Source organism: Belonocnema kinseyi, chromosome 5, assembly GCF_010883055.1.
Source record: "Belonocnema kinseyi isolate 2016_QV_RU_SX_M_011 chromosome 5, B_treatae_v1, whole genome shotgun sequence".
NCBI classification, from domain to species: domain Eukaryota; kingdom Metazoa; phylum Arthropoda; class Insecta; order Hymenoptera; family Cynipidae; genus Belonocnema; species Belonocnema kinseyi.
In genome coordinates this window covers 96,260,890-96,284,218 of record NC_046661.1, presented here as the reverse complement: position 1 = coordinate 96,284,218, position 23,329 = coordinate 96,260,890, and the positions used below count along the sequence as shown (strand labels likewise).

The 23,329-nt window shown below is 28.1% G+C and overlaps 1 protein-coding gene across 1 annotated transcript; it reads right to left on the bottom strand.

Moving 5' to 3' along the window:
* Window positions 1–7,961: 7,961 nt before the first annotated feature.
* LOC117172970 (facilitated trehalose transporter Tret1-like) lies at window positions 7,962–17,242 on the bottom strand (the record flags this gene model as incomplete). The annotated part of the gene is made up of 3 exons (XM_033361298.1): window positions 17,108–17,242; window positions 9,529–10,840; window positions 7,962–7,974 (listed from the first exon to the last, which is right to left on the bottom strand). Coding segments are annotated over exons 1-3 (1,377 nt in total), but the record flags the coding sequence as incomplete, so codon positions are not given.
* Between the last annotated feature and the right edge of the window lie 6,087 nt (window positions 17,243–23,329).

Genomic DNA, 23,329 nt, shown 5'->3' with positions numbered 1-23,329 from the left:
CTTAACCCAGCAAAAATCAATTTTACACGAAACTAATGCCTTCTACGTCCAACAAAAATTAATTTCAAACCAAGAAAATTATTTTTTTACCAAGAGAGGAGAATTTTCAACTAATAAAGATTAAACCTAAAAAATGAAAAAGTTGCATGCCTTTAATAAAGAATTTTTTTAACAATGTAGTTTAACTTTAACGCAAGTACTTGAATTTTCAATTAAAAAATAATTTTGAACAAAATAGTTAAATACTCAAGCGAAACAAATTTAATTTTCAATCCAAAAATTTAATTTTTCACCAAATAGATGGCTTTTTCAATAAGATTGTTGAATTTTCAACTAAATGGTTGCATGTTAATACAAAAAGATGAAATTTCTCTTAAAACAGACAAGATTTCAATTGATATTTGAACTTCAAAATATAAATTTTTCAACAACAAAAAAAGTTTTTTCGGAATAATTTGCATTTTCAATCCAAAAAGGCGAATTATGCCACTCAGCTACATTTTCAAACATACAGATAAGCCTTTGATTATAAAAAATGTCAAAAGTTGAGCTTAACTAAATGAATTTACAACTAAAAATATTAATCTTTAACAAAAAATGATTTTTTAACAAAGTGATTCCATTAAGTCTTTCAAACAAAATAGTTGAATACTTCATTAAAGAAGGAGAATTTTTAACCAAATAGTTAAATTTTAATTTAAACAAAAATTAAACTTCTACTAAAACATATAATCATGATAAAAATATGAATTTTTAAACAAGAAATAAGTTTCTATGAAAAAAATCGAATTTTTAATCCAAAAAGTCAAATTAAAAAAAAGACTATGAATTTCCAACAAAGTAGTTTAATACCCACCAAATAGTTGCATGTTGATCCAATACATATGAAATTTTTACTGTAACAGAGGATTTTATCAATAAAAAACGATAACTTTTTTTTAATTAAAATTTTCATTTAAAAAAGATTCCAGTTTATTTTTAAGCAGCAAAATATAATTTGAAAAACAAGTAAATTTTCTGCTAAATAGTTAAATTTTAAACTAAATAGTAGAATTGAAAACATTTTTTTTTATCCAAGAATGATAACAATTTTCAGAAAAAATAGAAATTTTCAATTACAAAAAAAAAACTTTTGGCAAAAAATAGTTGAATTTTCATCCAGAAAATATTTCAGTTATTTTTTCAACATTAAAATATTAAGTTTTAACAAAAAGTAAATTTTCTACAAAATAGTTAATTTTTCGATAAAATAGCAGAGTTTAAAACTAAAAAGTTCGACTTTTCAACAAAATTGTGGAATTTTCAACCAAAAAGTTGCATTTTTATTCAAGAAAGATAAAATTTCTTCTGAAACAAATTAATTGTTAAACAAATGGTTGAATTTTCATACTAGGAAGATTCCAGTTAATTTTCCGACATAAAAATAAAAATCGCAAACAATAAGCTAATTTTCTCTTAAACGGTCGAATTTTTAAATGAAAAGTGTGACTTTTTAAGAAAAATTTTAAATTTCGATCCAAGTAGTTGCATTTTTGTCTAAGAAAACTGAAAATTTTACTAAAATAGCTGAATTCTGCAATAAAAAATACATATTTTCAAAAAAAGATTTCAATTTGCATTCAAAAAGATTTCAATTTTCTTTTCAATACAAAGTAAATTTTTTCACTTAATTTAAGTGCCGTCTCTGATAAACTTCCGCAACATACTTTGCAGCCAATCGGTGAAAAATTTATTAATAATTCTTTTATTTTACAGCAAAAAGAATAGTTTGGCTTTTTGACTTTACTCGCTTTTAAAAAATTTTTGGATTCTATAAAAAATGCTTAGAAATTATTTTAAAACTTCATTTAGAAATATTTAGAAACTATATGTTAACTATATATTGAATATAATTACCAAAATTTAATTTTTTCGTTCAAACTTCTTCAATTTTGTTTGAAATTCGACTTTACTGGTCGTGAATTAAACGTTTTGTTTAAAAACGTATCTTCTTGGTTATAAATGTAACAACTAGCTTTTAAAGTTAAGCTGGTTTCTTTAAAATTAGAAAAAATGTTTTCACTTTTCATAAAAATCCAACTTTTTGATTAAAAGTTCTGAAATTTTGTTAAAAATTCGTGTTTTTGGTAGAAAATTAAGCTTTTTGTTTTAAACTCATCTTTTTCGTCAAAAATAAATTAACTAAATTTTAAAGTTGAACTACTTTATTAAAAGTTTTTAAAAAATTCTTCCTTCTTTAAAAAGCCAACTTTTTGGCTGAGAATTCTTGAATTTTGTTGAAAATTCTACTTGTCTGGTCATAAATTAAACTTTTTGTTTAAAATTTTAATTTCTTGGTTAAAAATATAACAACTAGGTTTTAAAGTTGATCTACTTTCTTAAAAATTAAAAAAAAAAAATATTTCTTCCTTAAAAATGGAAGTGTTTGTTATTGTTAGTCTTAAGTTTCTTGACCAGGGAAGTTAATTATTTGTAGAAAAAAAACATCTGCGAAATTAATTTTCAACTTTTAGGTTGAGAATTCTTGAATTTTATTGAAAAGACGTTGTTTTTTTAAGGAAATCTATCATTTTGTTTCAAAATATAACGTTTTGTAGAGAGTTCTCGAATTTTTCTAAAATTTGTTTTTTTTTTGGTAGAAGATGAATCTTTTTGTTTAAAAATTCATCGTTTTAGTTAAACATGTAACAAAAAAGTTTTAAATTTAAACTGCTTTCTTAAAAATTAAAAAAATGTTTTGCTGCCTTCTTAAAAATTCATCTTTTTGGTTGAAAATTTTCAGATTTTGTTGAAAAAAATGTGGGTCGAAAATTTATGCTTTTGTTTAAAAATTCATTTTTTGGTTGAAAGTTCCACAGGTAGGTTTTAAAGTTAAACTGCATTCTCAAAAACTCATTTTTTGATTTTCGATTCAAAATTTTATTTAAAAAATCGATCTCTTTGGTCACAAATGGTTGTTTTTTAAGTACAAATTGATCTTTTTTATTAAAACTGAACTAATTTGTTAAAAATTCGTTTTTTGTGGTTCAAAAAATCTAGTTTGCATGAAAATTCAACTTTTGAGTTGAGAGTTCTTGTAATTAGTGTGAAATTCGTCATTTTATCTTAAAACATCAATAATTTAGTTTCAAGAATCAACTATTTGGTTGAAGATTCCTTTTTTTATCATTTAAAATTATTTGGAACACTCACTCTGCAAATCACTTTTTTCTTCTAATTTCTTGGGGGGGGGGGGCAAATCAACGTTTTTCAGCGGGGGGATGATTCAAAATTTGTAACATAGTGTATGAATGATCCCTATCCCTCGTCAAAAAAAAAAACGATTTATGAATGTGTACGAAGGTAATTTTATTTTTCAAGGAATCTGTGTTATCATCAGAGCATAACAGAAATTCTTATCTTTTCTCAGGCAAGATGGAGCTATGAATTAGAAATTTTTTTAATTGAATTAAATTTCTTCTGAAAAAAGATCTTCGGTCCACTGGAAATCGAACCACAAAACTTCCTATTGCCAGTCAGAGGCGTTTCCATTAAGCTACTAGAGAGATCGAAAGAAGAATTTTTTTAAATACACGCGTTATTTGGCTATATGTTACTTATTCATTCAAATTTTTTAAGGAATCTGTTTTATCATCAGAGAATAAAAAAAAACGTATCGTCTGTTCAAGCTAGATACTGCCTCGAATTAGAAATTTTCGAAATTAAATTTTTTCTAAAAAACGTTCTCCTTCGCTTCGCTGGGAATAGTTAAATTTAAATTCACTACCAGAAAGAGCGAAAGAATTAATTTATGGGCCGAAAAAATGTCGTTGTTGCATTAATTAGAATTGATTAATAATCTGTTATTTCATAAACAAATTTTTCGAACAATTATCCTTATCTCGTATTTTTGATGGAATAAATGTAATTTTTACTACGAAATTGATAAAATCTTACTTGGCAATAAATTACCTAAATGATAAGTATCATATTTGATAATTGAATAAAAATTGATCATTTTCTAAATAATCCTAATTATTGAAGGCACCATTTGGCTATTTTTAGTCTTAAAAAAAATTATCAGCAACAATCTTTTAATTAAATTTGCATCATGTCTTGTATTTATGCATAAAATTCTTCTCTTTTACGGAATTAGTATCTAATTATTTAGCAATGGCCTTTTCAGACAATTATTTGATTTTTATCGACTGACCTATTATTGCAACTAAAGTTTTATTATTAACAGGTACACGTTTTTTGTTAAATCTTTAAATATTGACTTTTAGCATTTTAATTATGGAATAAGTAAGACTGACAACGTCTCAGCCTGTCAGGCGTGTCTATATTGCATATCGGTGCTTTTTTAGAGCAAATATTTAAATAATGAAATTTCGAAGGTAATGAAACATAATAAAAACCATTCAGTCTCTAAACAATTTTAATGTTTCAATGTTCCTGTATAAAATTAAATTAACAAAAAAATAAAAAAGTAATCGGAATGTCTGTGGTACCTCATTCTTTATATTTTCATTTTTCATAAAAAAAAAAATGTCGAATAAATATTTATTATTAAAGTTTCTTTCTTTCTAGGGTTATATTGGCATATTTTTTTCAGGACTCATGAGAATATTCTAAAAGGTTTCTGAATGTTTAAGATATATCGAAAAAGTAACAAGAAAATTGGTAAAATAGTTTGATTATTTTGTAGGATTTTACAAAATGTATAGAATTATTCTTAAAAAATTTCTAAATACAAATACAAATTTTTTCTCCCTTGAAAATTTTCAAACGCTCTAAGAAGCTACAACATTTTATTTAGAAATTTTCAAAATTCTGGATTTTGGTTTATTTCTAATGGAACATTTTCCAATATTAAATTATTTTTGAAATTTTTCCAAAACTTTTAAAGATCTTTTTACCCTTCGCGGCAGACATTTTTCCATTAAACTAATTTTACACATATATGCACCATAGGCGGTTTTTTAGCCACTGATCACGAATCTGAAGTCAGATTAAAAAATTCAAAATGACGGATCCAACGTGTTGGAAACATTTTTAAAAATTTGATGGATTTTAATCAAACTGGTCGCTCAGGGGTGTTTGGGGTCGCTGATGACGAATTCAGGGAAAGATTTTCAAAATTAGAAATCGATACATATAGGGGTTTTGTATCTATAGATACGAAATATCATAAAAATCCATTCATTTTGTAATTTTTTTCGCCATTTTGGATCATCCATTTTGAATTTCTTAAATCTGACCTCAAATTTGTTATCAGAAACCCTAAAAACCCATAAATGCCAAGTTTCATGAAAATCCATTAATTGTTTGAAAACTCTTTTGCCATATTGAATCCGTCATTTTGAATTTTTGCAAACATGACTCCGCATTCGTAATCAGGGACCCCAAAAACTTCTGATGGACAAGTTTTATGAAAATCTAACAACTTTTTTAAAATTTGTGCACCATGTAAAATCCGCCATTTTGAATGTCTACAATCTGCCTTTATATTCGTTATCGCAAACTAGAAAAAAACCCCAGACGCCAAGTTTCATGAAAATCCACTAAATTTTTTAAAAAAATTGTCCACCATATTGGATCCACCAATTTGAGTTTTGCAAATCTGGCTCCAGATTCTCAATCAGCAACCCAAAAAACCCCAGAACCTTGCAGATTCTTTTGACACAATTTGAAATTATTTGAGATGCTTTAAAATCTTCTTAAATAATCTCCTAAAAATAAATTCAAAAATGGTTTTAATCTTTATGAGGGGTCATTAACAAAATACGTGATACTTATTTCAGTAATTTGATTGATTAATTAAATCATTTAAATCTTTCGGCCATACTTCCTCTTCACTTCATTCTCCTCTTTCCCTCTCCTCACATATCTCTTCACAACCCTTCTCATACTTCTTCCTCATCAACTTCCCCTTTTCCTTGCTTCCCCAGAAAACCCTTCTCTTTCGCTACTTCCCTTTTACGGACCTCACTTGACCTCATCTACCCACTACCATTTCTAATAATTTCCTCTACTCTCTCTCTCTCCCTCTCTCTCTCTCTCTCTCAATTACACACCCTTACCCTATTATCCCTCTCCTTATTATTCCTCAATTTTCCTAGTTAGCCTCCTCTTATTTCCTTTCTCTTTCTCTACTCACCTTAATAGCCACTACACTCTCTCCTCATATTTACATTACTTCGTCTACTTCCTCTCACCTCATTTTCCCTTAGTTACCTTACATCCCCTCCCATAATTTCTTCTAATTTCTCTACCCTCACTTTGATCACTTTTTCTAGAATTAATTCCCCTACTTCCCTAGCCCTTGTTGATTATATTTCTCCTGCCTTAACTTTCATTTGTATCCCCTTCTTCCCATTCCCTGATTTCTTCTCACGTGTCCGAATTTTATTCTCTTAATTTTCCTTAACTTCTCCTTCTTTTCTCCTCATTTCCTCTTACTTCCCGTACTTCATTCAACCTTATTTTCGTTTACTTCCCCGTCCTTAATTTCACCTTATTTCAACTTACTCCCTCTCACCTCGTTTCACTTTATTTCCGCTAATTCGTTTCTCTGATTCCCCTGCACTTTCTCTAATTCCTCTTTCTTATTTTCTTCTGCTCTCCATACTTCCTAGTTCCCCTTTTTACAATTCCCTTTACTTTCCATGCTCCTCTGACCACCTCTAAATTCTCCTGATTCACTCTACTTTTCGTACCAACATCTCTCCTAATTCACTCTTCTTTCCTTACCAAGATTTCCCCTATTTCACCCACTTTCCATTTCCTATAATTTTACTTCCTCTCGCTTTCCCTACTCACTCTCCCTTATTTCCTTTAATTTCTACTATTTCACCTTTCTTTGTTTTCTCTTACTACTCATACTAGCCCTTTTATCAGTTTCCCTCACTTGGAGATCGTCAATAAACAACGTTTCCACTTCATAGGGTTGGGGGTTTTTTCACAAAACATACGGTTAGTAGCGGGAAATGGTGGGGGAAACAGGCAAAGTTACGTTACAAATATACTTACCTTTTCGAATAGAGAAACTTTTTTCTAAAATTACACATGGTAACGTATATAGTATCTCAGCGGGCACAAAATTTGGCGACGTATTTACGACATCGTTACAACATCATTACGACAACTTTACGACATCGCATATCCATGCCTTTTCGGTGTCTCTGCGATATCATAAAGACATCGTCAGATCATACGACTTATTTACGATATCGTTAAGACATCTTAAAGACATGGACATAGGATGTCGTAAAGTTGTCGTAAAGATGTCGTAACGATGTCATAAAGACGTCGCCAAACTTTGTGCCCACTGGGATGTTCCCAGATGATGAATGCTTTTGGTAGAAAATTAAATTTTTTGTTTTAAAATGTATGTTTGAGTTGAAAATTCAACTCTTTAGTTGAGAATTCTTGAATATTATTGAAAATTCATCTTTTTGTTTAGAAAATTAAATTTTTTGTGAAAAATGTAACAAATCGGTTTTAAAGTTTAACTGCTTTATTGAAAATTAAAAAAATGTCTTTCTTTGTTAAAAATTCAACTTTTTGCTTGAGAATTCTTGAATGTGATTGAGAATTCGTCTTTTTTGGAGGCAAAATAATTATTTTGTTTAAAAATTCTTGTTTTTAGTAGGAAATGGAATTTGTTGTACAGAATTCTTGAATTTTATCGAAAATTTGTCTTTCTTGGAAGTAAATTAATCATTTTGTTTAGAAATTTAATTTTTTTCTTGAGAATGATTAAATGTTGTTGAAATTTCGTTTTTTCAGTATAGATTTAATATTTTTCTTTGAAAATTCATCTTTTTCTTTAAAAATTTGACAACAAAGTTTTAGAGTTGAATTCCTTTCTGAAAAATTAAAAAAAAATATGTTCCTTTCTTAAACATCCAACTTTTTGGTTAAGAATTCTTAAATTTTATTGACAATTTGTCCTCTTTTGTAGTAAATTTATCTTTTTGTTTAAAAATTGTTCTTTTATTAGTTGAAAATTTAATTTTTGGTTTCAGAATTCCTAAATTTGGTCTGTTCTGGTCGTAAAATAACACATTTTGCATACTAATTTATTTTATTGGATCAAAATGTAACAAATAGGATTAAAGTTGAACTACTTTCTTAAAATTTGAAAAAAACGTTAGTTGCCATCTTAAAACTCCATCTTTTTGGTTTATTATTCTTGAATTTTATTGAAAATTTGTTTTCTTGGTAGTAAATTAATCTTTTAGTTAAAAAATTCATCCATTTAGTTAAAAATTAAACAAATAGGTTTTAAAGTTAATTGACATTCTTAAAAATTAAAAAAATTTCTTTCTATTTTAAAAATTCAACTTGTTAATTTAAAATTCTTGGATTTTGTCAAACAAAATTTTCAGCTGAAAATTTATCTTTTTGTTTGAATATTCATCTTTTGGTTAAAAATTCAACAGCTAGGTTTTAAAGTTAGACTACTTTCTCAAAAATACATGTTTTGATAGATGATTTAAAATTTAACTTAAAAATTCATCTTTTTGGTTGGCAATTTAACTGTTTTGTTCAATTTTTTTGTTTAAAAAAATACTTTGATATTTGAAAAAATAGCTATTCCATTTTTATTCGAAAATAGTTCTGGTTGAAGTAAAAATTAAAATTATTTGTTAAAATTGAACTAGTATCTTAAAAATTCATTTTTTTTATTAATCTAGCTTGTATGAAATTTAAAATTTTTGTTAAGAGTTCTTGTATTTCGTTGGAAATTCATCTTTTTTTCAAGTTTAGTAATTCAGTGAAAATAATCAACTATTTGGGACAATATAGGCATTTTGGCTCGCTATAAGCACACACAAAAATCAGTATAAACGTAAAATCGGAGTTTGCCTAAAGGCTACGTTACATTCAGAGGGAGGGGGGGGGCATAACTAAATAAACATTTTTCATCGAGGGAGTGGGTCAAAAATTGCATTGGGAAAAAAGTACGATTTATAAATGTGAGCAAAAATAATTTTATTTTTTAAGAAATGTGTATCATCATCAGAGAATCACAGAAATTTTTATTGACTTTTTAGACTAGATGGAGCTATAAATTAAAAAACTGTAAAATTAAATTAAATTTTTTCTGAAAAAATATCTTCTCTTTCGCTTCGATGGGAATCGAACCACAGAACTTCTGATTGCTGGTTGCGTGTTTTTTCCATAAGCTACTAAAGAGATTGTAAGAAGAATTCTTTTTCACAAATACTCGCATTATTTTTCCAGCTGTTACAGATTTAATTTTGTCTAAGAATCTGTGTTATCATCAGAGAATAACAATTAATTAATCAATTAATAATCTAGTCTGTAAAGACGTTAAGAATTTCTGTTATTCTCTGATGATAATATAGATTCCTTGAAAAATTTGACTTGTAACACCTAGCATAATAACCCAACTTGCAAATCGAAGTTCTGTGGTTCGATTCCCAGCGGAGGGAAGGAGAAGTTCTTTATTTTCAAAAAAAATTTAATTTAAAAAAGTTATTTCATTAGCAGCATAATCTTCTAGTCGTCAGTTCCTGCTGAATATCTCGCAAACTTTTTCCCTTTGTTTCGGGTAATATTTTGAAGAGAATAAGTGTAAAAATAAAACAAAAAATAGCAAAAAATAAGAATATAAAATGTGCCCCGACATTTTCAACCAGCAGTTGAAATCGAACGAGACAAATATAGGTGAACGCCATGTAGAAAATTTTAATCACAGTAATTCCGTAACTTCTCACTTCAAGTGGAAGAAGCTCTCCCTGTAAAACGTAGTATAGATTTCCAATTCCAATGCTGAGACCAAATTCATAAAATGCACTAGCAAAAATTGGCACCCATCCAAATGAAGATACATCTAGCTGATATTCCACAGCAAAGAAAAAGGAACTAATAATTCCTTGAGCCAGAGCAGATAAAATTCCAGAAAAGAAAAGAAGACTTCTTCTTTTAATTCTTTCGATCACTAGGGTGTTTAAAAAACAGGCAACAATTTTCACAGTTGCAATGATCAAAGTAGCTTTTTCGGGTGCCAACCAAAATTCGCCAAAGGTTAAAATTTGTTGAGTAAAAAATCGTAGAGCCATGTGTCCCGAAAACACATCATGTGCTGCCAGCATAACAATAATTATTAATCCTCTGCGACTACTTTGAACGGAAAATAATTTCCAAAGTTTGCTTCTCTTCAAATTTAAAATTTTGGATTCTCTTTCTCCAGCTTCAAGTCCCGCTGTTCTAATTTTCTTTTGCATTTCAATTATCTGGAATTTTCGAGGATCCATTAAATCCACCCTTTCTTCCTCCTTCTCAATATTTTTATTTTTTTCAATAAAATAGGAGGAATCTGGTATGAAGATGAATGTGAAAAAGAAAACAATTGGCATAAACAGAAGAGAGACGTTCATGTAATAATAAGGAAGATAAGCACCAAGCAACATTATAATCAAAATTCCGATACCCATCGAAAGATTGATAAAGGTGATAAAAATTCCTCTATTTTTCCGGCTTCCGATTTCTGATAAATATACCGTGCAGCTACAATATCCTCCACCATATCCAATCCCATTTACAATTCTTGCTGCGTAAATGACACTGACATTGTCTGCCAGAACTATCAGGAGCCAGGAGAAAAATTGGGGTCCAGAAAACATCAGTAACGTCCATTTTCTGCCTAATCGATCAATTAAAATGGGATTGATTAGGTATCCAATTATGTATCCTACAGGTAGTAGGGATGCTATTGTATCACTTTGTTCCATAGACACTTCCAAATAGGAACTATTGCTAGTCAAATAAGGCAATGCGGGTGAGGTCCAACTGAAACTTGATCCGCATCCAATAGCCGTTATGGAACCTATTTTAAACATTATTTTTTATCAGATTTTTATAATTTTTATGTGCATTTTTAAGTTTGGTTGTTCAAAGAAACAAAAATATGTGAATAACATTTTTTTGAAATATTAGAAAAAAATTAAAAGGTGGGATATTATCTTTTTCTCGTTTTTAAACCTCAATACGAACTGAATTCATAAAAAAAATTAGGAAATATAACTTTTCATTTTTAAAAGTTAATTGCCATTGATTTGGTTAAGAATTTGAACTATTTTGTTTAAAAATTTATTTTGATGACACATGAATGAATTTAGCTCTTTTTGACTCCTATAAAGCGGGGCATAAAGTTCTACTTATGTGTATAGTACTATAGCTAAATAGCGAAAGTGAGGTTAGATTAGCAAGAAAGGGCGGAAAAGGGGCTTGAGAAGGTGGAGCGCAGGTCGGGAATTGATGCACTTGACAGAGGGGAGGGAGAGAAACAAGGTATTTGGGACAGGGTGGATAATATGATAGAAGAGAAAGTGGGAGAGCGTTGGAATGAAAAGGAGGAGGGAGCAAATAGGTAAAGGATAAGGGCAATGCAGTTCATGATAGAGAGAAGAGATAGGACAGACAGCAGAAATAATATATTAATAGGAGGATTGAAGCTGAAGAGCGAGGAAGAAAGGGAGGGGGTGGAAGCGCTGCTACAGAGCATAGGGTGTGTTAAAGGCAAGGTAGGGAAAGTTAGCATGGAGAAGTGAAAGAAGAATAAAGTGGTGGTTGTAGAATTGGAGAGCTGGGAAGAAAAATTGGGCGTAATGCGTAACAAAAACAGGATAAAGGACAAGAAGGTTTTCGTCGATCAAGATTTTACGAAGAAGTAATATGATGTCCAGAGATTTCTAAATGACAGGGCTAGAAAGAAGAGAAGTGAAGGAAGAGCGGCGAAAGTGGGGTATTGGAAAAAATTAATAAGAAAATGTGGGTATGGGACGCGGAGAAAGAGGTGTTGAAGGAAGTTCAGGGGAATTAGTTTCGTAGAAAGTAGGAGGTGGGAGTAAAGCAGGGTGTAGGAGTGTTACTGGTGCTGTACTGGAACGTAGCAGAGGTAAAGAAGAAAGATGAGGATTTCTGGTGGTATATTCAGGAATTTGATGTGATTGGGCGTATAGAGACGTGGGTTGAAAGAAAGGAATGGGATAGAGTAGAGCCAAATTTGCAAAGGGGATATAGGTGGAGGCTACAGGAGGCGTTCAGAGTAAAGAGGAAGGGTAAGGCTAGTGGGGGAATTATAACAGGGGCTAGGGATGCATTAAAGGAAGAAGTTCAAAAAAAGGGAGAGGGGCGTGAAAATGATGGGAGAAGGGGGCCTGTATTAGGAAGGTGAGAGCTTCGAAAGAAAATCGAAGGATAAGATAATAGATACAGACTATCAGCCATTAAGTTCGTGGATGAAGGATGAGTGCAAAATAAGATATTTTTGCGGGGGAAAAAGAAAAAAATGGTGAAGCCGTGGTAGGATAGGGAAGGAAAAATAATGAAGAGAAAGGTGAAAAAGAAGTAAAGGAAGTGAAAGGAAGAAACCGCGAAAAGGTAGTATTGGCAGATAGGCTGCGGAAGGATACTGAGGGAGAAGAAATATTGCCGGATACGTAGGCGGGCTCTAGTGAGGAAAGGAGTACTATTGACAATATTTACGTCTTCCAGCACGTGGTAGATAAAGAATTAACTAAAAAGCCGTGGATAGGGGAAGGTTGTGGGAAGGAATGGAAGAGAAGGAAATGGAGAGAGGTCTGATAAAGAGTTTAAGGAATGTATATTAGGAGACGAAGGATAGGGTGAGAGGAGGGGAGGGAATCTCTGAGGGATTCGGGATGGATAGGAGGCTGAGGCAAGGGTGCCCGCTTAACCCAACACTTTTTGCAATTTTAATCGCGGATATGCAAAGTAACCTAGCGGCCGGAGTGGTAGGAGGAGTTAGGGTAGAAGAAGTCAGGATATGGTCATTCGCATATGCAGATAACATAGTGCTGCTGGCAAAGAGCGAAGAGGCTTTTAAGGTGACTATGAAGAGGTTGAGAAGATACTTGGACAAAAATAGGCTAGAGTTAAATGCGGACAAGTCTAAGGTATGGTGTTCAGGAAGGGAGGTGGGAGAGATAGGGGAGGGGAGTGGAAGTGAAAGGAAAAAGCGGTACAGGAGGTGAAAGAGTTTGTGTACTTGGGCTTCCTGTTACGAAAGAATGGGGAGGGGGGGTGTATGGTCATATAAAAGACAGGGTGAGAAGGGCAAATGTGGTGATGAGGAAGGTGTGGGGGCTGGGGGAGAGGTTGTTCGCAGATTTTTTTGTAAGAAGAATGAAATTGTTTGATTCGCTATTAGTGAGTGTCTTATTTTAAGGAGTGGAGGTGTGGGGTTGGAAGGTAAGTGAGGAGGTGAAAAGGATACAGGACAGTTATGTAAAGTGGACACTGGCGTTGGCAAGGAATACACCGAACTATATTGTCAGGAGGGAGACAGGAAGAACGAGTTTAGGGATTATAACAGGGAGTCGAGCGTGTAAATATGAGGAGAAATTTTTGAAAGGGGGGGGGGAAGTAAATTGGTTAGGGAGTGTTGATGGAAGAAGGAGAACAGAAGTAGTGGTGCAAAGATGGAGGTGGAAAGGGAAAGGTATTTCAGAAGGAATGGATTGCAGATGGATGAAGTTAGCAGGAGGCACGAGGAAGGAAGGAAGGTATATGAGTTGGTTCAAAAGAATCGCATGGAGAAAGAGAAGGCAGAAGGAGAGGAAGTGATAAGAGAGTTAAGTATTAGGTGTTAGCCGCGGAGAGAGAGGCTGGTAATGCAAGGCATAGCAAAAAAAAGAGCGAAATGCGTGCGAGGCATATATATAATTGATCAGAATTACCGTAATTTACCCAAAACTTCCGGAACTTTTTGAAAATTTCAGAAATGATGGAAATTTTAAAAATTGAATTTAAGGCAATTTATTGTACGTTACCATATTCCCTGTAAAATTGCCATAAATGACGAAAATTTCCATAAATTTTCGGATATGTATAAACATTTTTTATTGAATATTGGGCAAATTACGGTAAGTTAACATAAATTACCTGTAATATTACCATAATTTACCGAAAATTTCCGTAAATTTATCAAAATTGGAGAAATTTAATTTGAGGATAATAGATGATAATCGACCATATTTAACTGTACAACATATGGTCATTTACGATAAATTACTTGTAATATTACAATAAATAACTCAAAAATTTGATAAGTTTCTGGAAATTCATAGAAATTTTTTTATTAAATTTTGTGCAATTTACTGTAATTTACTATAAATTACTTGTAATATTACCATAACATACCGAAAAATTCTTAAATTTCCGGAAATTTATAGACATTTTTAAATTGAATTTTGGGCCATAATGGAAAGTTACCATAAATCACCTGTAATATTACTATAGATTTCCAAAAAATTCATGAATTTCCGGAAATTTATCGAAATGTTTACAATGGAAAAAGGGGGTAATTCGTGATAAGCTACTATACTTGAGCTGTTGCTCTTGGTGGTTCGGAACCTTCCTTAAACTGCAGGTCCCCCTACCAACACCCAGTAAGTGTGCGTGGGGTATTCAAAGGAATAGGAAAGAAGGTACAAAAAAAATATAAACCTTAGTGGATACATTAGTAGCTTAAATTACTAAAAAAATATATATATAATTCGGAAAATTTATAAAAACGTTCGAAATTTAATTTTTGGTAATTTATGACAAGTTACAATATTTACCTTCAAAATTACAATGAATGACCGAAAATTTCATAAATTGATAAAAATGTTTCTATTTGCATTTTAGGAAATTTATGATCATTTACCATATTTACCCGTATAATTAACATGAAAGGCCGAAAATTTCCAGAAATTTATAGATATTTAATTGAATTTTTGGAAATTTATTTATTATTTAGTTACAAACATTTAGATACCATATAGTACCATTAAAATTACCTTAAATCTTGCCGCCTTTAATCGAAATATTATTTGAGCTAAAATAATAACTGTATTTCAAGAAATTTCTGAAATCATCAATTTGTTATAAAAAATATCTTATGCTCACAACTCGCACTGAAAACAAGCAACCCAGCTGTTAAATTTTTCTTTTAAAGCTGCTTTTTTTGTTTAAACATGATTTTTGGTCCTAAAAACTTAACTATGTTATTTTTTATAAATAGTTAAAAAAATTTAAATAACTTTTAATTTAACTATATTGTTCAAAATTCGAGTTTTCAGTTAAAAATTTATTGTTTAAACTAAAAATTGAACTCATCCATTTTTCTCTCAAAAATGCTCATTTTTAATGAAAAGTTTAACTAATTGGTTAAAAATTACCCTTTTCACTCAAAAATAAATAAAAATAATAAATAATGAATAATGGATAATGAATAATGAATAATAAATAATAAATAATAAATAATAAATAATAAATAATAAATAATAAATAATAAATAATAAATAATGAATAATAAATAATAAATAATAAATAATAAATAATAGATAATAGTTAGTAAATAATAAATAATAAATAATAAGTAATAAATAATAAATAATTAATAATAAATAATAGATAATAGTTAGTAAATAATAAATAATAAATAAACTATTTAGTTGAAAATTTATCTTTTCAGAGTGAAAATTAAACTGTTTGGTTAATAATTTCAAAATGTTCTTAAAAACTAAAACTTTTTGTTTAAAATTTTATTATTTTTTTTTAAATTCATCTATTTTTTTAAAAAGTCGTATAATAATACATGTTTAATTTTTTAAAAATAATTTACAAATAATAGCAGCCGCATATTGTAGAAATATAGTTTTCCTGTCATTATCCATCTGGCTTTTTTCTCTAATTTTTTTTTTTTTAATTAATTTTCTCTTTAAAGTTGCACTATCAGGTTTTTTTTCAGTCTTTACTCTGCTAGAAAACTGTTTTGTGCAATGTAAGTTTTATTTTATACTTTTGGAAATTAATTTAATATTTCTAAAGTTTCTAATTAAAAAAAATAGATGTTTTAAATATAGATCTTCAAGTTAAACAATTTTGAATTTTGGGCACATTAAAGTATTATGGTCAATAGGTTCAATTAAAAAAACGAAAATTTTTTATTTAGCAGGGAAACGTAGTAAAAAATTAAAATAAAAATTTTTTAAAGTGTGAAGTACATACATAAAGTGCAGTGTATGAAAATGAAGCGATTTACTTTTTGCCTTGACCGGTGTACACACTGAATACTTACTATCGCTTTCGCTACGATAAGAGCTCAATTATAAAGCCAGAAAAATGATTTTTTAACAAAACAGTTACATATGCAAAAAGGATGTCTTTTCAAGAAAATGGTTTAATTTTCAAGCAAATAGTAAAATTTATAACTAAAAGAGATAATCTTCAGGAGAAAGCGTTGAAAAAATTGCAAAAAGTACGTACACGAAAAATTAAAAAAAAATCAATGAAAATGCAATGCACGGCTATTTTTAGTACTTGGAAAATCGAACACTGTATTGTAACGATTTTTTCGATAAAATAAATTATCACAGTAGTATTTGAAAAATTTAATAAAAAAAGAAGGGGAAATTAAAATTTGATACTTAAAAACGCACGAGGTGAAGAAAAATCAACTAAAGAAAAATGTTGCATTTTGACAACCTTGAAAAATCATCATAACCACTTTTTAAATTTTCCTGCAAAATGAAAAATTAATTTTTTTTAACAACGGCTTTAACCGCAAGCAAACAAAAATTCCATTTTTCGTTAAAACTATGCAAGGTAACGAAAACGTAATTTGACAAAATCTGTGCATCTAAAAAAGACCTACAAATTTTGTATAAAAAAGTTTCTGACAAGACGCTTAGTTTTTGTAGTATTCGTTAAAAAAATAAAAACATGTTGTCGAACGACACAAGTTACGTAACAAATTAATATACCCTTTTTTATCATTGTAAAAAAATACATTAATAATAAACAATTTACTTTTTGTACAAATTACACAATTTACAATAAATAATAATAGACAAAGCTTTTTACCCCCAAAAAAGCTACAAATCTCTTATTAATCATTTTTAAATAGGACGCCTATTTGTTGTTTTAATCGTAAAAAGGAAAATTTAACTGTTTGGTTAATCATTTTAAAATGTTCTTAAAAACTAAAACTTTTTGTTGAAAGTTCTATTATTTTTTAAAAAATCAAGTATTTTGTTTAAAAGTCGTATAATAATACATGTTTAATCATTTAAAAATAACTCACAAATAATAGCAGCCGCATATTGTAGAAATATAGTTTTCCTGTCATTATCCATCCTGCTTTTTTCTATAATTTTTTAAACTAATTTTCTCTTTAAAGTTACACTATCAGGTTACTTTTTCAGTCTTCATTCTGCAAGAAAACTGTTTTGTGTAATGTAAATATCATTTAATATTTTTGGAAATTAATTTAATATTTATAAAGATTCAAATTTTAAAAAAACTCATTTTTTGAATATTGACGTTCAGGTTAAACAATTTTGAATTTGAGCACATTAAAATATAATGGTCCATAAGTTGAATTCGAAAAATGAAGCTTATAAATTTAGCAAGGAAACGCAGTAAAAAATAAAAAAAATTAATTTTAAAAGTTTCAAGTACACACACACACACACACAGTGCAGTGTACGAAAATGAAGCGATTAACTTGTTTCCTTGACCAATATTCTTACACTGAAAACAAGTTTCCACGCTCATTGTGATGCTATAATAGTGAAACCATTACTAAAAAAATAGGTATACATTCTTGTTCTTGTATTATTTAAAACCAAGAAAAAAAATGTAATTTGAGGTCGAGAGGAAAATGACTTTCGAATCAGTGTAATTAATGCAAAGAATCACTCTTAATAATGACAGCGATATGGAATCAATGTTAATTTAATGCGAGGTTTAATGTAACTCGTTATCCAGAAATATCAGTAACAAGCGAAAAGAAAATATTTTCCGTAACTCGACTCTTTGCGTGTACAAACGAGTTTTTTTTTAGAAATGCTCAGCAATTAATTTTTAAAAGAATAGTGGTTTGCTTTTTTTAAATTTTTTTCACAGAGCAACAATATATAAACAAATGTAGTGATAAAATTGACTATTTTAGCTTTGTGAATTTTTAACTCAAGAAAAAATACAGATAGAAACTCACTATACGCTGAAATTATTGCACATGCATTCATAGAACATAATTAATTTTAATAATATTTAACTTCATTATTATAAACAATTTTTATAAACAAATTCTTCTTAGTGTTTTTTTATCATAGAAAAATTCCTTTATTTCACGCTAGTTGCTAATATTTTTCATAAGAGTCATAATTTGTAACAAAAAAATTAGCATGAGTTAACAACTATTGTTTTTATAAACATTTCTATAAACAAATTCTTTGCAAACGAGTTTTTCCCATAGCTGAACTGATTTTTCTGAACAAAAGTGATTCACAATTGTCTTTAAAGCCATTTATATACTTTGAGCTTTATCAAACATGAACAATATAGATTGTTTATAACAATTTAGTTAAACAAGTCTCCTAATCGGCTGTTTCCTCGTAGAAAAAAATGTTTTTTTTTCTTCAAAAATTAGTAGAGTGACATTTATTGCGGTGACTAACAAAAGAAATTAAATAAAGAATAATTTATATGATTGTTATAAACAATTTTTTAATCAAAATTATGATTTATTTTTTTTACATGCAAAAAGGACGGTTTTTTAAAAAACGCAAGTACAGCGTACAGACTTCTAAAAACGCAAGTACAGCGTTATTGCTATGGACAGTTTGATACAGAAATTGTTATTAACAATTAGCAAATTATTATTTAATGTCCCATATCAAATTTTGGAATCACTGGTAGTTTATTGTCGGATAATTTCAGTGGAAAACCGTCCTTTTTGCATGCAAAAAAAAATAAATAATAGTTTTGTTTAAAAAATGATTTATAACAATCATATAAATTATCCTTTATTTAATTTCGTTGGTTAGTCACCGCAATAAATGTCACTCTAATAATTATTGAAGAAAAAAACATTTTTTTCTACGAAGAAATGGCCGATTAGGAGACTTGTTTAACTAAATTGTTATAAACAAGCTACATTGTTTATGTTTGATAAAGCTTCAAGTATATAAATGGCTCTAAGACAATTATGAATCACTTTTGTTCAGAAAAATCAATTCAGCTATGAGAAAAACTCGTTTATAAAGAATTTGTTTATAAAAATTGTTTATAATAATTAAGTTAAATATTATTGAAATTAATTATGTTCTATGAGTGCATGTGCAAAATTGCAGCTGATAGTGAGTTTCTATCTGTATTTTTTCTTGAGATAAAAATTCACAAAGCTAAAATGGTCAATTTTGTCACTATATTTGTTTATACAGGGTGGATACGCTGGGGCTTACATACATGGCGAATTTAAATGCTACCCGAATTGCACAACAGCAGGGGAGAAGCCATTATACAGGGGTATTTTCATATTTCGCGCCTTTAAAGTTTCATTCGGATCGGCCATTCGGTCAAGTCCGTGCATCTTCGGATCAAGTTTATGATAGTTTCCATGGTTGCCTTCGAAACTTGAAACGGATACAAGTTTCAAAACAATATAGGTTATGTTATATTTTAATTACAAATAATAAAAGTGTTTAATTAATAATGAAGTGAGATATGTGAACTGAGAAGTAAACGTCATTTTTTTCTGTGCCAATAACATTATAGAATGGCTGCTGAGTTACAAATACTATAAAATAGTAATAATATTCTGCGCTTCCAGTGGGCGAAGAGTGAATGTTGTTTAACGCTTATTTTTACTGCATAAAAAAAGTATGTTAAGTATAAACAGGATATGTTTCAAATAAAGTGAGTGAAATATTACATGCGTAAACTTTAAATTAACATTGCCTACATTTACTGACAACGATTAGGGAAAACAGGTGAATCTGAACATAACCGTTTGAAGTTTCGAATGCAACCATGGAAACTATCATAAACTTGATCCGAAGATGCACGGCCTTGGCCGAATGGCCGATCCGAATGCAACTTTAAAGGCGCGAAATATGAAAATACCCCTGTATAATGGCTTCTCCCCTGCTGTTGTGCAATTCGGGTAGCATTCAACTCGCCATGTATGTAAGCCCCAGCGTGTCCACTCTGTATAAAAACTCGTAGCCTCCATTAGTAGCGCATGGCGGCGAAATCTTACATGGTCAAGTTAAGAGTTCTTAAATTCTCGAGAGTTTAAATTCAGGTTATATAACCGAGAATATGACAGAAATTAGGAGAATTTAAAAGAATTTAAAAGAATTGAAGAATTCATGATTTTTAACAATATTTTTATTCTTCAGGCTATATAAGCAGTTGAATATAAATTATTTTCTATCTCAGACATATTCAGGAATTACGGTGTTTTATATACAAATTAAAAATTTTCAAATAAATTGATTTATTTTTTAAAAAAAGTTTTTTCTACTTTAAAAGATAATTCTTTACCAAATACTGGAATTTTCAAGAAAATAATTTAGTTTTTAACATAATAGTTAAACATTCAACCTCATAAGGCAAATAACCAACGGAAAAGTGCCATTGTTTATATTTTAGTAAAAAAAAGAGTGAAATTTATACAACAAAAGAAAAGAATTTTAAAACTAAAAAGACGAATTTCCAACTCAAAAAAGAAATAAAAGTTCATCTAAATTATTGAACCTTCAAACCAGAAGACAAATTTTTTCTACAAAATTTTAATTTTCAAACGAAAAATATGACTGTTCCACAAAAAATTAATTTTACACGAAACTCATGCATTTTTATGCAAAAAAAAAAAGAAATTTTAAACCAAAAAATCAGTTTTTTACAAACAAAAAACGCGAATTTTGAACTAAAAAATATCAATCTTAAAAAATGGAAAAGTTCCATTTTCTGTTAAAAAATGAATTCTAAACAACAACAAAAAGAACTATTTTCCACTAAACAGTTAAATTTTCAATCAGAGATAAGCCTTCAATAAAAAAATTTCTCAATGTAGTTTAACTTTGACCCAAGTAGTTGAATTCTCAATTAAAAAAGATTAATTTATAATAAGATAATTCAAGTTTTAACCAACGAGATAATTTTTCAACTTAAATATAAATCTTTAACAAAATAAGTGGTTTCTTAACAAAGCAGTTCAACCAAATTTTTAAAACAAATTAGTTGAATTATCAAGTAAAGAAGAACGATTTTAAAACAAAAAGTTGCATTTGCATTCAAAAAATGAAATTTCTTCTATGAGAGATGAAGTTTTAAATCAAAAAGATAAATTAAAAAAAAAAGTTGAATTTTCGGTTGAAAAAGATTTAAGTCGAGTTTTTACGATCAAACTATGAATTTTTTAACAAGTAATTATTTTCTCAAAAAGAATTGAATTTTCAATCTAAAAAGACGAATTTTTAAACAAAAAGAATGACTTTTTAACAAAATTGTTCAATTCTCTAGCAAATAGTTGCATTTTTATCAAAAAATATGAAATTTATTTTAAAGCGGAAGAATTTTTATCACAAAAAAAGTTGAGTTTTCATCCAAAAAAGATTCCAGTTAATTCAGTAACATCAAAAATTAAATTTTTACAAGAAAAAATTAAATTTTGAATCCAAAAAGAGGAATTTTTACAATACTAAAGTTTTTATGAAAATAGTATAATAGCTTGATTTCTAACTAAGCAGTTGCATTTTTATTTAAAAAAAAGATTTACTTTCTGTTAAAGCAGATCAACTTCAAAATAAAAAAAAAAACTTTCAGAAACATAGTTGAATTTTCAACCGAAAAGTTAACGAAAAAATTCAATTTTCTATTAATTGAAATAAATTCTGAGATTCTCATAAATTCTCAGAGAATTTATTTCTCGGTTATATTCACGATAATATTCTCATTCTCGTTACCGCTCTCAAAGTAATATAACCGGCTCAGAAGTTTAGGTCAAGTTAATGACGTGGTTTGTTCTATGGCGACATCTTTCTTTAACGTATAAAATTAACCGAAATAGAAAACTAGATTTCTACTTTTATCGATCGCCGATAATTATTTCCGTTTTGTATCTTTTTATTTTCACTTTCAATAACAGCTGTTATTTTTAATGAATTATTATTTTTTATTAATTTTTTTATTTTTATTAATATCATGATATAAATTATAATGAAAAATGTTATTTGAATATAAAGTTATCTTGAACCAAATTAAAATTAAATTAACTTATTATGTTCATGTTCTAATTATATTAACGATTTAATGATAAAAATAACTATATATATAAATTTTAAATTTTACATAAGTAAGTAATTAAAAATATTTGTTTGAACGTTTTAGATACAATAATATTTTATTTATTTTTATATTCGAAAATTATAAAACTTAATAATAAAAATTAAATAAAAATTAAATTAATAGATATATTGCAAAATCATTAAGTTTAATAATATTATTATATAAATTATAATTAAAATTTTGATTAAAACATAAAGTTATTATAAGCTAAATTACAATTAAATAAATTTATTATATTAATGTTTTAATTATGTTAATGATTTAATGTTTAAAAACTTGTTATTTATAGATTAAAATTAAATAATACCGTATTTTTATTTTAACGTATCTAATCAAAATTTATTAACTATTTAATATTGGAGATATATTAATTATAAATTTTACATAATTGAGTCATTAACAAAATATTTTTTGTTTACGTTTTAGTTATAATCATAATGTTTTCATGATTTATATATTTGCAAATTATAAAGCTTAATAAAATTACTATATACATGCTTATAATTTTTACAATAATATTATATTTATATTTCATATTTTAAAATTATTTACAAATTTAAAATTACATATAATTTCAATAAATATTAAATTATAAAAATTATTAAAATTTAATGATAAAAAAATAAAATATCCAAGTTCATAAGGATTGGATTTAAATTGTTTAATATTTAGTAATATAAATATGTTATTTCCTCTCAGATTATTTAATCAAATATTAGCTATTACTTTCGTAATAATAGTTTTTTTTTCTTTGAAATTTGTTAAAGCGCTCGAAAATATCTTGAAATTTGAAACATACCCTGACATATTTCAAATCCTTAAAAAGCTCAACTAAATTATTGAAATAATTTGAAAATTACTTGAAATCTATGAAAACATCTTAAAATATATCAAATGCCTTAACATGTCATATTAAATTACTGTAATTAATTGAAAATTCCTTGAAATCTTTTAAAATTCTCTACAATTTTTCAAATCCTTTAAAATCTTTTGAAATACCTAGAACTTTTTTTTTAAAGATTTCTAAAGTATGAAAAATTTTTTTAAGTAAACCATCTAAAATTTATTTAATTATTTGAAATTCCCTTAAATTATAAAAATCAGTTGAAAATTCCTTGACATCTTTTAAAATATTCTCAAATATTTAAAATCCTTAAAAATGTTTTGA